We start from the raw sequence: 17,881 nt of genomic DNA on the forward strand, positions 1-17,881 counted from the left end.
CAATTGCATCAACAGAGAAATGTGGACATTGAAATAGTGTAGGACTTATTTAGTAGGATATGTACAGCCAGCAGAGAACATAGTGAGTTCACATAGCATAAGAACAAGTATATACATTAGAAGTACATTTGAGTTGTTTATAATCCGGGGAGATGGGATGTGAATGGAGGAGGGTATTAGTAAAGTGTTGAAGTTGCCTGGAGGTGTTGTGTTAGAGCGCTTTTGAAGGAATATAGAGATGCACTTACTTTTATACCTGTTGGGAGTGCATTCCACATTGATGTGGCATAGAAAGAGAATGAGTTAAGACCTTTGTTAGATCGAAATCTGGGTTTAACGTGGTTTGTGGAGCTCCCCCTGGTGTTGTGGTTATGGTCGTCATTTACGTTAAGGAAGTAGTTTGACATGTACTTCGGTATCAAGGAGGTGTAGCGGATTTTATAGACTAGGCTCAGTGCAAGTTGTTTTACTCTGTCCTCCACCCTGAGCCAGCCCACTTTGGAGAAGTGGGTTGGATTGAGGTGTGATCTGGGGTGGAGGTCTAAAAGTAACCGGACTAGCTTATTCTGGGATGTTTGGAGTCTAGATTTGAGGGTTACTGCTAATATGTAGCATCATTTGAAAAGTCACCCGCTAGAGAATGAAGAGTGCTTGAAACTTCATGTCAACATCTCCGTTCGGTGCCACCCCAGTAAAATGCCCAAGCAACCATTTCCACATCAACACCGTATGAAAAAAATAGTTAACAACAGAAGGAGAAAACATTCGCAGAAGCCTACCACATTGCGAAAGACATACACTATGTGATTTCCTATTATGCAGCTCATTTTTATTTGATACTTATTAAAATATCTTGTGTGACATCATGCACAAAAGTGCACTTTATTTGTTTTAAACTATTGTAGCGACATTCTTTACAAAAAGTGCACTTTAATTTAGTGTTTTGATAAGTCATCTTAGTGACATCATGCACAAAAGTGCACTAATAGCTTGTTTTAATATGTTTCTGACAATCTTGCACTTTCTGTTTTGGAAATGACATGAATGTTTGTGCCACTGCTTGATAACTGTTTCATAAATACACTTTTAGTTGTGGTTTCCCTCTCTGCATGAAAGTTTAAAAGTAGCATATATTAATGCAGTATGAAGAAGAATGTTTTAATGTAGACACATAGAATCATCATACTGCTGTGATTATATGCATCAAGTGTTCATTCAAGGCTAAGGCAAAATATCCAGATATATATCCTGTATCGTGACATGGCCTAAAAATATGGAGATATTAAAAAAAGGCCAAATCGCCCGGCCCTCTATTCAAGTCACCAAATGTAAATGGATTATTGTTGGCGCTTTTTGAATGGGTATTTGTTTGTTTTTATAGACGGAATAGAGGACCTCCCATTGGCTCCATTGTAAGCAGACTTTTTATTAACATTTATTTAAAAATAAGTCCCCCAAAAAGTGCAGTTCTGCATTAAAGGGTAACTGCACTTTTGTGGAATTTTTGCAAGAACAAGAACACGTATTGTTTTTTTTTTTTGCATTGCAAATCGTCAATAAAAGCTAGCAATTGGTGGCTAACAATGCAGCTGATGGGGATTCGATCTACTCCGCCTTTAAAGCGCTCTAAAAACATTCAAAAGCCTCCATCACTGTTTTATATACATGCTGTAAGAGTATTTGTAATGTAGTAACAGGCATACAAAATGTCATTTGTGTATATGTTTGTCATTTTAGGCATTGTCGTAACTTTATTGGTGCAATGATTTCAGAGCGCATCAAAATGTTGGCTGTTGCTTCAATAACTTTTCATTCTGTGTCATCACAGCGAAGTGGAGGAAAAGAAAGATCCTTACAACGAAAAGAAGAAACAACAGGGAGCCAAGAGCAAGAATAAAGCGCATTTCTCTGAGTCGTCTTTTGCAGACCAGTTATCCTCAATGAAAATGTAAGTGCAATGTTGGTCACCTTGGAAACTTTCCATGGGAATTTTATTTTATTCTTGTCAATTAGGGACAGGCGGTGTTGTGATATATAACACAATATGTTATTTGATTGTAGAATAATTTCAAAATGGGTTACAAAGGCTCCTAATTTGGCTGCTGACACATGTGGTAACATTACTTAATTTTCTGGTCGTTATGTTCTCAAAACTATTATGACCTTCTATCGCTCGGCTGTCGAGAGCCTGCTGACGTACTGCATAACAGTGTGGTACGCCAGCTGCACTGAAGCAGACAAACAGGCGATTCAGAGGGTCATGAAGTCTGCACAAAAAATCATCGGCTGTCCCCTGCCCTCCCTGAAGGACTTACACAACTCCCGTTGCCTCAACAGAGCAAAAAACATTACCAAGGACAGCACACACCCTGGCTTCCACCTGTTCGACTTGCTACCATCAGGCAGGCGCTACAGGTGCATCAGAACCAGAACAAACAGGCTCAGAGACAGCTTCTTTCCCAAAGCTGTCACCCTGTTGAACTCTAACATATAATAATAATAATTCACCCCTATACAATATAATGCCCTAATACCTTACTGTGCAATACTACCCTTCGAGTGCAATACGTCCGACACTGATTGTTATTTATTATTTCGGTACTCCTGTCTTGCTCTGTATATTGTACAGTATTTGTATTTTGTACTTCTATAGTGTTTTGTATATTGTACAGAATTGCTTATTATTTTTATTGGATAGTAATCTGTTTATTTCAATTGTTAGTGTTTCCTTTTTACCTCTTATGTCATTTATTTCACCCCATATTTGTTCCCACTACCGCACATTAAGTTGGAGTCTTTAATCTCGTTATATGCAAATATAATCACAATAAAGTTCATTCTATTCTATTCTATTAATCTAGAAGTTGGTTCCTTTCTGTTGTGACTTGGTTCTGTCTACACTTCTGTTAAAATGTAATAATCACTTATTCTTCTGTTGTTTGGACACTTTACATTAGTTTAGGATGATGCCACACATTAGGGTGCCGATCCGATACCAAGTAGTTAAATAGGCAGAATTGGTCATAACAATGCCAATACTGTTGCTTCAAATTTTCAAAATCATTAAATGATACAATTTTTGTCAAAAATACAGGATGGCGGTGTCATAGTTTCCTACTATCCATCCATCTTCTTTTGCTTATCCGAGGTCGGGTTGCGGGGGCAGCAGCCGAAGCAAGGAAGCCCAGACTTTCCTCTCCACAGTCATTTCGTCTAGCTCTTCCCTGGGGACCCCAAGGCGTTCCCAGGCCAGCCGGGAGATATACTCTATGTGTGTGCGCTGCCGAACATGCTCCTCTTCTGAATATGATTCATTAGTACCTGTATACCGTGCAACCCTACTCTGTTGATTGGCAAAGTGCATCCATTCATCTCGGCATGGTTTTTGTGAGCTCCCTGGAAATGCTGTTTGTCCATCCAAATTTCATTACTCCATCGTGTGCAGTTTTTATGATGCAGTTGTCCCCGAGAGACCGAAGCACTCCTAAAAAGCCATCTGCATCTGTTTGGATGTATGGCTGAAAGAGCTATGATAACGCCTCCAGAGATGCCATGATATTATTTCCATGCTCATTTTCCTCCTGCTAAGATTCGGCGGAAGTCCCTCACCTTCCGCGATGCTCTTTAGCGCTCCAACGTGTAACCTTATCTGCCTGTTTTTTTTTTTGTTTCTGACAGCAAGAACCAGAAACAGCAATCGGACCTTTTCAGTGAGACGTCATCTGACAGTGATCAGAGTTACGAAGAGGAGGAGCAGCCAGTTCGCCGTCAACGGAACACAGACCAGCCCTCAGACTACTGGCAGATCCAGAAACTGGTCAAGTACCTCAGGGTAAGGTAACGTCACACCGCGCATCACTCATGTCTTCTTCTGATGGATTTCACCGCCAAGTACTGCAGGCTGCAGGCACAGACGGCCACAATTGACAGGAAACAGAAGTCTGTTTTTTTCCCCCCTGTGTCATCTGCGCAAGAACTTTGAAGCTGGCCCGGGTCCGTGTTGTGGAATCAGGCGTGAATCATGTGTAGCCACAGCTATAGGAGCTTTATGGAACATCCTTCCCCATAATCCCACCTGTCCCGAGTCCTAACAAGACGCTGATCATTGAGATAGACGGATGAAGTGCTGATTAGAGGGGGTGCTTCTTTGTTATTGAAGTGGTTGGCTCGCCTCGTGAATTCCTGCTTTCCGAGACAGGCCTGTTTGGTTCCCTCTGGCGAGCCAAAGCACAGGGGAAAAGAGCTGTCTTAACGGCACCAGCTGTACGCAGTGTTTGCCCACACCGCAGAAGTATAAAAATGAAGCGCGCCTGTGACAGCTCTGACAGGGCATATGGTGAATATTAATGTGTCAGTAAAGGAAAGGGAAAGAAGACAAAAACAAGAATGACCCAGACCGGCTGGGATTCCGCTACACGACATCGGAGATTACACATCCTCACTCCGCGGATGCAAATATCACTCAGGCTGTGTGCATTTTATTTTGAAAGTGTAGTTGTACAGCTCATTCCTTTTGTCTTGGAAAACAAAAGCACTTAGAAATTCCCATCTGTATGCTTGATTGCCAGAAACCAATAATAGGAAACCTGAACTAAATAATGGAAGGTTGTGCAACTTAAGATATATATTTGATACCGGTATTTTCCGGACCATAGGGCGCACTGCCGATGAATGGTCTATTTTTTTAATCTTTTTTCATATATAAGGCGCACCGGATTATAAGGCGCATTAAAGGAGTCATATTATTACGATTTTGTTCTAAAGGTAAAATACTTCCCTGTGGTCAACATAACATGTAATGGTGGTTCTTTGCTCAAAATGTTGCATAGATGATGTTTTACACATCATCTTCAAGTCGCTTTCAGACAGTCGCTTCATGATGCGCCGTCTTATTTACGTGGCTCACGTTCGACAGCCTCTTCTCCCCGTCATTTTTGTTGTAGCGGTGTAGCGTGCAAGGACGGGAGTGGAAGAAGTGTCAAAAGATGGCGCTAACTGTTTAAATGATGTGGATCAAAATAATCCAATTTTTAAACGGACTAAATACTTTTTTTCCCCACCGTATGTGTATTAATTTACATATATATATATATACATACACACATATATGTTTATACATATATGTATGTGCGTGTGTGTGTGTGTGTGTGTGTTCCTGTGTCAACAACCAAGAACGCCGCAGGAAGCAACACACCCCAGCTATCTATCTCTTTTCAAAACCACACCGTGCAGTTATTTATGGGCTTTGTCCAGTAGTCCTTTTTCAGACGTTGAAAGTTACCATGAGCCAAGTTAAATATCTGTTTTGTTTTAGGGGAGACACCCCACCGCCCTTCCTCCTACCCCCCAGCATCATAGACATATGTTTGTACTGCAGAGTGCAATACTTACAGAAAGCAATACAGTAAATGATCGATGGTTATGTGTCTCACAATTTGGCGGACCAATTCTGAATCGATAGGCACAAGTCTCCATAGGAATTATTTGAGTATAGTGTCACTGTATTAATATGCTGCTGTTTTGAGGAAGGGGCAAGCACAGATTAAATAGAGTTTTGTTCATTTCACTGAGCGTGGATGATTTGAGATACTTCTGAGTTACAAGCTGGTAATTTAAGGCACTACTTCATTTTAAATAAAGTATTTAGATTGTTCTAAAGTGTAGCAAAACGACTGGAGCCAAGAAGCCATGCTAACTGCTGAGCTATCTTGAATGTGAAGCAGTCACACAACAAGAATAAATGCTTTGCACACTTCTAAAGAAGTCGACATGAAACCGGGTTACAACAGGTATTAACCAGCTAAGAAGAGGTAAATTAGCATGTAGATTAATAAACAGAGAGAGGATAATATCCTGTATTTGGAGCCGTACAGTGTGAGGGGAGTTAAACAAAAATAAGTACAGGGTTTAACCACATATGTTCTATTTTAAGTCCCTGGAATATTTGATTTATTTCTCCTATCACTTTTTAAGCCCACTTGGGGTTTAGTTACAGCATTCCTGTTTGCTTGGGTACAACTGTAAAATAAAATGAGTGTGTTTAGTATCTGTCAAAACATATTACTCATTTGAAATGCCAACTCGATATTCATTCTGAGGGTTCCAATGCTAATAGTGTTATTTCTTTGGGGCAGTGCCCAATGGCTTCTGGTCCTGGCACTGTGGACAGAGCCTGGCCGCTTTTTAGAAAATGATTTTGTTTCCATCACTGCCACCACCAATCTGAATAACTAGGCTTTGGTGTTGAGACAAATAATAGAGGTACAGTGAAACCTGGATTTATGGACTTAATTGGGTCCTGAACAGGGTTCCTTATTGAAGCAAATTTCTCCATAAGAATGTAATGTAAACATTAATAATGGCTTCCACATTTTAGTAAAGCACTTCAAGAACTGAGTATCAAACATTACAAGGATAAATCAATGTTCTATTTAAATGTTCTATTCAAAAGTCAAAACAACAACTAGCTGAACTGTCCTTTTTTGCAGCCACCCTGCTGACACACACACATTTTCACTAGCTGTGTGGTGCACTGACAGTTTGAAATGACAAAACTCCTTCACTTTTCCAGCCAAGTCGTTACAGTGATTAGGAATATTAAAAAAAAATCAACTTTACCTGAATCTACCTGCTGCGCAGTGGAAGGGCGTGGGCTAGGGTAGGGTAGTGTTGACAAAGCTGTGGATACTTCCTGAATGTTTCAAAGTAGACATTGTTCGCAATTGTTTTCTTTGGAGGTTTGCATATTAAGCTGGCAAAACTCGACTTGAAAAAAGGCAAACAACAACACTTTAAAGGGCTACTGAAATGAGATTTTCTTATTTAAACGGGGATAGCAGGTCCATTCTATGTGTCATACTTGATCATTTTGCAATATTGCCATATTTCTGCTCAAAGGATTTAGTTGAGAACATCGACGATAAAGTTCGCAACTTTTGGTCGCTAATAAAAAAGCCTTACCTGTACCGGAAGTAGCAGACGATGTGCGCGTGACGTCACGGGTTGTAGGGCTCCTCACATCTGAACATTGTTTATAATCATAGCCACCAGCAGCAAGAGCGATTCGGACCGAGAAAGCGACGATTTCCCCATTAATTTGAGCGAGGGTGAAAAATTCGTGGATAAGGAAAGTTAGAGTGAAGAACTAATAAAAAATATAAAAAAAGAAAAGGCGACGGGGAGCGATTCAGATGTTATTAGATAGATAGATAGATAGATAGATAGATAGATAGATGTGAAGTGAAGTGAATTATATTTATATAGCGCTTTTTCTCTAGTGACTCAAAGCGCTTTACATAGTGAAACCCAATATCTAAGTTACATTCAAACCAGTGTGGGTGGCACTGGGAGCAAGTGGGTAAAGTGTCTTGCCCAAGGACACAACGGCAATGACTAGGATGGCGGAAGCGGGAATCGAACCTGCAACCCTCAAGTTGCTGGCACGGCCGCTCTACCAACCGAGCTAAACCGCCCTAGATAGTACTTTATTGATTCCTTCAGGAGAGTTCCTTCAGGAAAATTAAAATTCCAGCAGCAGTGTACAGAGTTGAGATCAATTTAAATAAAAGCAGTAAAAAGTAAATAATGGGGGTTTAAATGGAAACAAAATAGAGAAATATTACATCCATTTTCCATCCATTTTCTACCGCTTATTCCCTTTGGGGGTCGCGGGGGGCGCTGGCGCCCATCTCAGCTGCAATTGGGCGGAAGGCGGGGTACACCCTGGACAAGTCGCCACCTCATCGCAGGGCCAACACAGATAGAAATATTACAATAAGAATAAAAACTAAAAAGCAACAATGGGAATAAAAATATAACAGTAAAATAAGAATATAACAAGACAAAGTAGGCAGTAGTGACCATGTTATGAAAACGTATTGCACTGTTATTGTTTTGCATCCCCTGTCATCCTAGTACCCCCCGCCCCCCGTCCCAGAGAGGAGTTGTACAGTCCAATGGCGTGTGGGACAAAGGAGTTCTTTAGTCTATTAGTCCTGCACTTGGGATGAAGCAGTCTAGCACTGAACAGGCTCCTCTGGCTACTGATAACTGTATGCAGAGGGTGACTGGCATCATCCAGGATGCTCACTAGTTTGTCAACAGTCCACTTCTCTGCCACCGTCACCTGTGTGTCCAGTTTCATTCCGATTGTAGAACCGGCCCGCCTGATCAGTTTCTCAAGACACAATTACCACGATAATTCTGGAAAATCCCTTATCTGCTTATTGTGTTAATAGTGTTTTAGTGAGATTATAAAGTCATACCCGAAAGTCGGAGGGCTGCAGTGAACGCCAATGGAGGAGCCAAGATCACAGCTGCTTTTTTGACAGTTACAGGATGAGGTCGCACAATCCGCTAAAGTCTCCGGTAAAAGCCGACTTAATATCACAATTGGTTGACATGTGGTAGAGAAACATGTTTGCTTGACCGCTCTGTGTTAAAGCTTCACAACAAACAAAGAAACACTGGCTGTGTTTCGGTTGCCCAAAGCAGCTGCAATCCACTGCTTTCCACCAACAGCATTCTTCTTTATAGTCTCCATTATTAATTGAACAAATTGCAAAAGATTCAGCAACACAGATGTCCAAAATACTGTGTAATTATGCGATAAAAAGAGACTACTTTTAGCCGTCAGTGGTGCAGGACTGAAATGTCGGCTCCAACCAATAACGTCACAAGCACGCGTCAACATAATCATTCCGCGAGGTTTTCAACAGGATACCTCACGGGAAATTTAAAATTGCAATTTAGTAAACTAAACCGGCCGTATTGGCATGTGTTGCAATGTTAATATTTCATCATTGATATATAAACTATCAGACTGCGTGGTCGCTAGTAGTGGCTTTCAGTAGGCCTTTAATATCAAGTGAATTAAGTGAATTATATTTATATAGCGCTTTTCTCTAGTGACTCAAAGCGCTTTACATAGTGAAACCCAATATCTCTGTTACATTTTTCAAACCAGTGTGGGTGGCACTGGGAGCAGGCGGGTAGAGTGTCTTGTCCAAGGACACAACGGCAGTGACTAGGTTGGCAGAAGCGGGGATCGAACCTGGAACCCTCAAGTTGCAGGCACGGCCGCTCTACCAACCGAGCTATAACGCCCGTGTGAAACGAGAAAGGTTTGTCGTGATCACAATATGCAGGCGACAGCGGTAGGCAGAGTTCAGGTAAATAGGTATTTAATGCTTAAACCAAAAATAAACACAAGGTGAGTGCCCCTAAGAAAAGGCATTAAAGCTTAGGGATGGCTATGTAAAACAAAACTAAAACTGAACTGGTTACAAAGTAAGCAAAAACAGAATGCTGGACAACAGCAAAAACTTACAGCGTGTGTGAGCAGAGATGGCGTCCACAAAGTACATTTGTACATGACATGACAACAATGTTCACACAAAAAAAGATGGCAACAACTTAAATTTTCTTGATCGCTAAAACAAAGCAGGTGCGGGGAATATCCCTCAAAGGAAAACATGAAAAAGCAACAGGAAAAGCCACCGAAATAGGAGCGCAAGACAAGACCTAAAACACTACACACGGGAAAACACCAAAAAACTCCAAATAAGTCAGGGCATGATGTGACAGGTGGTAACAGTACACCTACTTTGAGACAGGAGCTACATTGATGGATGGTTGGTTATGGTTTAAAGTCATATCAAACAATTGCAACAACAATGTTTTACTGTAATCTTAAAGGCCTACTGAAATGAGATTTTCTTATTAAAACGGGGATAGCAGGTCCATTCTATGTGTCATACTTGATGATTTTGCGATATTGCCATATTTTTGCTGAAAGGATTTAGTAGAGAACATCCATGATAAAGTTTGCATCTTTTGGTCGCTAATAAAAAAGCCTTGCTTGTACCGGAAGTAGCAGACGATGTGCGCGTGACATCACGGGTTGTGGAGCTCCTCACATCCACACATTGTTGACAATAATGGCCACCAGCAGCGTGAGCGATTCGGACCGAGAAAGCGACGATTTTTCCGATTAATTTGAGCGAGGATGAAAGATTCGTGGATGAGGAAAGTGAGAGTGAAGGACTAGAAAAAAATAAAAAAGACGAGGGCAGTGGGAGCGATTCGGATGTTATTAGACACATTTACTACGATAATTCTGGAAAATCCCTTGCCTGTACCGGAAGTAGCAGACGATGACGTCACAAAGGTGAGGGCTCCTCACATTGCTTATAATGGAAGCCTCCAACTAAAAGAGCTTTTCGGACCGAGAAAACGACAATTTCCCTATTAATTTGAGCGAGGATGAAAGATTTGTGGATGATGATATTGATAGCGAAGGACTAGAAAAAAATTAAAAATGAAAAAAATTAAGTTAAAAAAAAAGGCGATTGCATTGGGATGGATTCAGATGTTTTCAGACACATTTACTAGGATAATTCTGGGAAATGCTTTATCTTTCTATTGTGTTGCTAGTGTTTTAGTGAGACTAAATAGTACACAAAGTAGCAGTCAGCACATTAGCTAACGACTGCACGGCTTGGCTGACTGAGCAGAGATAAATGAATATGATAATGACAGAATGGGTGGATAAAACGTTGGTATAGCAGAGCTTATTTTGATTCAGTCTGTGGTTCGGAAACCCTATAATGAGATGTTTGGTTAATCAAGGTTGCACTGTATTTAGAACATCCATCCATTTACTACCGCTTGTGGCTAATACATAACCCAGAAGCAGTGAAGTTGTTGCCAGATAGTGTATCCAGGATTGAGCAGCACAGGAACATTTGTTTGTGTTTTACCAAGTCTTGCAAACAACCTGGCAGCGGATTTCCAGACTTTCTCACTTTCTTACACAAATGTTAAGGATAGAGAGACATGAAAGCCTTTTCATTGTTCAGATCACAGTACTATGACTGTACCGTGATCTGGAATCCCCTTAAAAATCTAAGTGTAGGCCTGTTATGTTGATGTAGTCCAGGGGTAGGGAACCTATGGCTCTAGAGCCAGATGTGGCTCTTTTGAAGACTGCATCCGACTCTCAGAAAAATCTGAGCTGATATTGCTTAACACGATAATTATGAATAATTTCGCTGATAATCACGGTGCTAAAAATAACGTGCAAAATATAAAACATTCTCATGCATTTAAATCCATCCATCCGTTTTCTACCGCACCTGTTCAAGAAGTCGCATTAATGGTAAGAAGTATTTTATGTCACGATGGGGGGGTCGCAGCTTGCTGCAGGGTCGTTCCCCCAGGAGGGCAGACGGACTACTCAGGACACGGCATTTAGGTAAAAACATGATTTAATTAAAACTAAAAAAAGATACAAACAAAAATCGTTCACAGTAGAGGCACAACTTGGGCTAAGGAACAAAGCTAACGCATAAACAGACTATGAATATAAATCAAACAAAACTTACTTGGCATGGCATGAAGCACGAAACTATGGCAAGGCATGAAACAAGTCAGCACAGAGCAAGAAAAGATCACATTGACGCCAGGGCGACTGCCTGGCAAAGACAAGCTTAAATACTGCCTCTGAATAGTCCTCGGAAGCAGGTGAGCGGGCATTTTGTCCACCAGAGACAGGTGGACAAAATGAGTAACCAAGGAAACCAGACAAGGGAGTGGAAAAAAACAGGAACTTAAAGATTCCAAAGGACAAACAGCACATGGCCAAGCAAAAACATGATCAACAGACATGACATTTCATTTATTATTGGTTAGCTTCAGAATAACAATGTTATTAAAAAGAATAAAAGACTTATTATACTCTAAAAATGTTGGTCTTACCTAAAAATGCACACATTTAGTTGTATTCAGTGTTAAAAAATATGATATGGCTCTCACTGAAATACATTTTGAAATATTTGGCTTTCATGGCTCCCTCACCCAAAAAGGTTCCCGACCCCTGATGTAGGATCTGAGGCGAGGATGTCGTCGTGGCTTGTGCAGCCCTTTGAGACACTTGTGATTTAGGGCTATATAAATACACTTTGATTGATTGATTGATTGATTGGCACGTTGATGTAATTTGTAAATAAAAACAGAATGCAATGATTTGCAAATCTTTTCCAACGTATATTCAATTGAATTGACTGCAAAGACAAGATATTTAATGTTCCAACTGACAGTGGTTTTCTGAAGTGTTGTTGAGCCCATGTGGTGATATCCTTTACACACTGATGTCGCTTTTTGATGCAGTTCCGCCTGGGGGATCAAATGTCACCGGCTAGCCGCTTACGTGCTGTGGATTTCTCCAGATTCTGTGAACCTTTTGAGTATGTTACGGACCGTACATTGTGAAATCCCTAAATTCCTTGCAACAGTTCGTTGAGAAATGTTGTTCTTAAACTGTTCGACTATTTGCTGACGCATTTGTTGACAGAGTGGTCATTCTTGTTTGTGAACGACTGAGCATTTCATGGAAGCTGCTTTTATACCCAATCACGGCACCCACCTGTTCCCAATTAGCCTGTTCACCTGAGGGATGTTCCAAATAAGTGTTTGATGAGCATTCCTCAACTTTCTCAGTCTTTTTTTGCCACTTGTGCCAGCTTTTTTGAAACTTGTTGCAGGCATCAAATTCCAAAATAAGTTAATAATTTGCATAAAATAACAGTTTTTCAGTTCGAACGTTGAGTATCTTGTCTTTGCAGTCTATTCCATCCATCCATCCATCCATTTCCTACCGCTTATTCCCTTTTTTGAGGTCGCGGGGGGCGCTGGCGCCTATCTCAGCTACAATCGGGCGGAAGGCGGGGTACACCCTGGACAAGTCGCCACCTCATTGCAGGGCCAACACAGATAGACAGACAACATTCACACTCACAGTCACACACTAGGGCCAATTTAGTGTTGCCAATCAACCTATCCCCAGGTGCATGTCTTTGGAAGTGGGAGGAACTAACCCTTCTGCCACCGTGAAGCCCCGCAGTCTATTCCATCGAATATAAATTGAAAAGGATTTACAAATCATTGTATTTTGTTTGTATTTACCATTGACACAACATGCCAACTTCACAGCTTTTGGGTTTTGTAAATAAAGGGGAATTTGGTCTCTTTGTTTCTTCAGTCTATCTATCTGTGTGTGATTGGCATATTATAATTGTAGGCTGGCGACCAAACGGCCACTCTGCTGACTTTGTACGCCCTGATGGACTATGACCTGAAGCAAGAGATGTACCATCTGGCCATTCAAGACTCTGGTGGCCTCAAAGTCCTGACTAACATTCTGCATTTGGAAGAAGTCAATCTACAAGTAAGCCAAAAAAGGATCCACTCTGGCAGGCCTGCAGACACGATCTCGGCCAACGACATGTGCCAATTTGTGTTTTGTGTAGAAAATCTAAAGTGCTTGGCAGAGTGCTTAGCTGTAATGCTGAACAGTGTGGTCTTATACCAACTTTTTATGGAAACTAATGCATATTACCTTCAAACTGTCAAATGTATTTGCGATTTGATTAGCTCGGATCCCTGGGAATTCTGAGAGAGATCAGCCTCAACCCGCAAACCCGCCGGGCCATTGTTGACAACGGTGGACTGCGGAGCATCGTCAATGCCCTGGACTCACGAAACAAAGACGTCAAGGCCTTGGCTGCGGAGACTATTGCGAACTTGACCAGCTTCCGCCGGGCGAGGAGAACCGTCAGGAGGTACAACGGTATTAGTAAACTTGTGAGTATTGTTCATGCGGTAGGAAAAAAAATATTTTTGGATGTTTTGACTACAGAAGAAGTCAGCAGTGCATTCACACACACACACACAAGATAGTGGTTTGTTTCAAGTGCTGAGGCCAATCAGATGGAATGTCTCTTTACATCCTCTAACCTGCATTCATGTTTGTTGACTAAGCGCCCCGTGATTAAAGACCACGCCGTTGTATATTTTCCTCAGACCTGAAATCAGATGTTCTAATGTGCGAGTCACCCAGAAGGGCCAGATTAATTTCACGCTACGGTACGAGACCACCTTTGAACCAGGCAGTGATAGCCCTGCCTCGTTAGCCCCCAACTCCCGATTCAAACCGAATAATCTTTTTGGGTTTGACAAGGTTTTCCACATCTCAATAGAAGTCTGCTCCGTCCGCATGCTTGTGATCAGGTTAAGCTGCTGGACTGCAACGTCGATTTTGCCAACGTGGACCCCAAGCAGGAGAAGGACGTCGAGGTCGCCCGCTTTGGCGTTGTAGCCCTGTGGAGCTGCAGCAGGAGTCCCAAAAACCAGGAAGCCATCCACAAGGCGGGGGGCATCCCTCTGCTGGGACGCCTGCTCAAGTCTCCACAAATGAACATACTCATCCCCGTGGTGGGCATCCTGCAGAACTGTGCCACGGAGGTGAACAGAATGGCTGAGACAATTCAAACTTCAAGATAAAGCGTTTGCGGTCCATTAATTGTTCTGTTACAGGAAAGTTGCCAGGATGCTATTCAGACTGAAGGCATCGTCAAAGATTTGGTCCAACACCTGGGCAATGACAACGATGCGCTCCGGATTCATTGTGCCAATGTTATCTTCAAGGTATAATTATTTTCACCTAATTATCCTCTTTTCCACTGTGGCTATATGAAGGGGAATTGGAAAACAAAAAACGATTTACTGTATTTACTTGAATTGCCGCCAGGGCGCTAATTCATTAAAAAACTCTTCTCACTCCAACACGTACCAAAGGCAAGCATGCGCTAATTATTTTAAAACCGCTTCTCACTCCGGCGCTTACCAAAGGCATGCGGTAAATTTAGGCCTGCGCTTATACATTTGAGTGTTATGTAAGGATACCATCATGAAAAGCACATTTAATAAAAAAAACTTTATGGTTTTACCGTTACTTATAAATGAAGTATTTTAGTTATGTAATCCTCCATGTTAAAAGTGCAAGCGAGAGGAAAAAACAAAAGATCGCTGCCCACTCAGAATTGGTAGAGCTGCCGTGCTAGCAACTTGAGGGTTGCAGGTTCGATCCCCGCTTCCCCCATTTTAGTCACTGCCGTTGTGTCCTAGGGCAAGACACTTAACCCACCTGCTCCCAGTGCCACCCACACTGGTTTAAATGTAACTTAGATACTGGTTTAAATGTAACTTAGATATTGGGTTTCACTATGTAAAGCGCTTTGAGTCACGAGAGAAAAGCGCTATATAAATATAATACACACACACACTCTTGCTGCTTGTTGTCACTTCTTCTGCAGCCAAGTTGTCGCAAGAAGGATCACTAGCGCTCTCTACCACCAGGAGGCTGGAGGCATTTAATGACTCATATTTGACACACGCAGCTACGGTATATTAATAAAACATAGCTGCTTACTGTTCTTTTTAGCATATTCAATAGCTTGGACCTTAAATCCTACGGAATAGCTCTTAATCTTCTTCCCTTTATGCGATTTCAAATGATTGAAATCGGCCTCCTCCATTTTGAAAATGATGACAAGTGAAGTGTCACTCGTGACGTGACGAGTTTAGCCCGGCGGAAATTCTAGACATGGGCTAATAAAAATAATATTTTGCGAAACGAGTTTGACCCGGCGGTAATGCTAAATATGCGCTAATTAATTTACGAAACGAGTTTGACCCGGCAGTAATTCTAGGCAGGCGCATACTATATTCAAGGAAATACGGTATTTTAATTAGGGCTTCTGGAGATTTTAATTTGTACGAATAATTTTTGCCTGAGAAGTGGACGTAGAAGTCCACGAACACACACCATCCCTCAATACTGATTCAAATGAGGTTGAGGCATACTTTGCGTAACAATTAGTGCTGGTGCCTCACAATAAGAAGATCCTGGTTTCGATCCCCAGGCTCGGGGCTTTTCTGTGTAGAGTAGGCATGTTCCCTCCGGCTCCCTTCCGCCTCCAAAGACCATATACCAGGAGATAAGTTGACTGGCAACACTAAATTGGTATCAGTCATCAATCAATGTTTATTTATATAGCCCTAAATCACAAGTGTCTCAAAGGGCTGCACAAGCCACAACAACATCCTCGGTTCAGATCCCACATCAGGGCATGGAAAAACTCAACCCAACGGGACAATGGGAAACCTTGGAGAGCACCGCAGTTATTGTAGCAAAAGTATTTGCAAACATGTATCTCCTATGTGCGCGTGTGTACTAATTTGTGTGTTTATATCAATCCAAGTGTGTGTATTCAGATCCGCGTACGTGTGTTTTGAGTTGTCTGTTGTTTATACGTGACTTTTGCCACACTTCTATCCAGGGTGTACCCCACCCTCCGCCTGTGTGCAGTTAAAATATCCTCCAGTCCCCCCTGTTACCATGAAAGGGACAAGCGGTAGAAAATGAGTGGATGAATCTAAAAGTCTAATTTAGCAATGCATCGTAGTCATTTAATGAGTTATGTTACATTTTTACATAATAGTTTTTAGGAGACTGTCCTTTCCTCGTGCCAGTTGTAGCACATGTTCAATGCCCTGCCATGTTCGTCTTTGCAGTGTGCAGAGAACAAGCGAACCCGCACCTTGGTGAATGAGCACAAAGGTCTCCCAGCCCTGGTTTCACTTCTGAGCAAGACTGATAACAAGCAGCTCATGGCTGCCTCCACAGGAGCCGTCTGGAAGTGTTCCCTCAGCTCGGACAACCTGGATGTGTAAGCCTTATTTCTTACTTATATACACACACCTGTTTGTCATCATTCTAGTGCAAGTAACTTTTATTGGGGTAGATGTGTCACTATTTCCACTATATATAAATGTGTGTGTGTGTGTGTGTGTGTGTGTGTGTGTGTGTGTGTGTGTGTGTGTGTGTGTGTGTGATGCGATGCACCCAAATGGACATTTGTGGCCCAAGTGTGTGTGTGTGTGTGTGTGAGATGCACCCAAATGAACATTTGTGGCCCAAGTGTGTGTTAGGGATGCACCGAAATGAACATTTGTGGCCCAAGTGTGTGTTAGGGATGCACCGAAATGAACATTTGTGGCCCAAGTGTGTGTGTGTTAGGGATGCACCGAAATGAACATTTGTGGCCCAAGTGTGTGTTAGGGATGCACCGAAATGAACATTTGTGGCCCAAGTGTGTGTTAGGGATGCACCGAAATGAACATTTGTGGCCCAAGTGTGTGTTAGGGATGCACCGAAATGAACATTTGTGGCCCAAGTGTGTGTTAGGGATGCACCGAAATGAACATTTGTGGCCCAAGTGTGTGTTAGGGATGCACCGAAATGAACATTTGTGGCCCAAGTGTGTGTTAGGGATGCACCGAAATGAACATTTGTGGCCCAAGTGTGTGTTAGGGATGCACCGAAATGAACATTTGTGGCCCAAGTGTGTGTTAGGGATGCACCGAAATGAACATTTGTGGCCCAAGTGTGTGTTAGGGATGCACCGAAATGAACATTTGTGGCCCAAGTGTGTGTGTGTTAGGGATGCACCGAAATGAACATTTGTGGCCCAAGTGTGTGTTAGGGATGCACCGAAATGAACATTTGTGGCCCAAGTGTGTGTGTGTTAGGGATGCACCGAAATGAACATTTGTGGCCCAAGTGTGTGTGTGTTAGGGATGCACCGAAATGAACATTTGTGGCCCAAGTGTGTGTTAGGGATGCACCGAAATGAACATTTGTGGCCCAAGTGTGTGTTAGGGATGCACCGAAATGAACATTTGTGGCCCAAGTGTGTGTTAGGGATGCACCGAAATGAACATTTGTGGCCCAAGTGTGTGTGTGTTAGGGATGCACCGAAATGAACATTTGTGGCCCAAGTGTGTGTTAGGGATGCACCGAAATGAACATTTGTGGCCCAAGTGTGTGTGTGTTAGGGATGCACCGAAATGAACATTTGTGGCCCAAGTGTGTGTGTGTTAGGGATGCACCGAAATGAACATTTGTGGCCCAAGTGTGTGTTAGGGATGCACCGAAATGAACATTTGTGGCCCAAGTGTGTGTTAGGGATGCACCGAAATG

The 17,881-nt window shown here is 42.1% G+C and overlaps 1 protein-coding gene across 1 annotated transcript in view; it reads left to right on the plus strand.

The window, feature by feature from the left end:
* Window positions 1-17,881, plus strand: part of odad2 (outer dynein arm docking complex subunit 2) — a 124,350-nt gene that overhangs the window by 34,318 nt on the left and 72,151 nt on the right. Inside the window, exons 9-15 of the mRNA XM_061922359.1 lie at window positions 1,829-1,948; window positions 3,679-3,832; window positions 13,079-13,225; window positions 13,432-13,641; window positions 14,068-14,301; window positions 14,374-14,484; window positions 16,414-16,568. Coding sequence (XP_061778343.1) covers window positions 1,829-1,948; window positions 3,679-3,832; window positions 13,079-13,225; window positions 13,432-13,641; window positions 14,068-14,301; window positions 14,374-14,484; window positions 16,414-16,568 — 1,131 coding nt within the window. The remainder of the gene's footprint in view (window positions 1-1,828; window positions 1,949-3,678; window positions 3,833-13,078; window positions 13,226-13,431; window positions 13,642-14,067; window positions 14,302-14,373; window positions 14,485-16,413; window positions 16,569-17,881) is intronic.

This window comes from Nerophis ophidion, linkage group LG15 (genome assembly GCF_033978795.1).
Source record: "Nerophis ophidion isolate RoL-2023_Sa linkage group LG15, RoL_Noph_v1.0, whole genome shotgun sequence".
Lineage (NCBI taxonomy): Eukaryota > Metazoa > Chordata > Actinopteri > Syngnathiformes > Syngnathidae > Nerophis > Nerophis ophidion.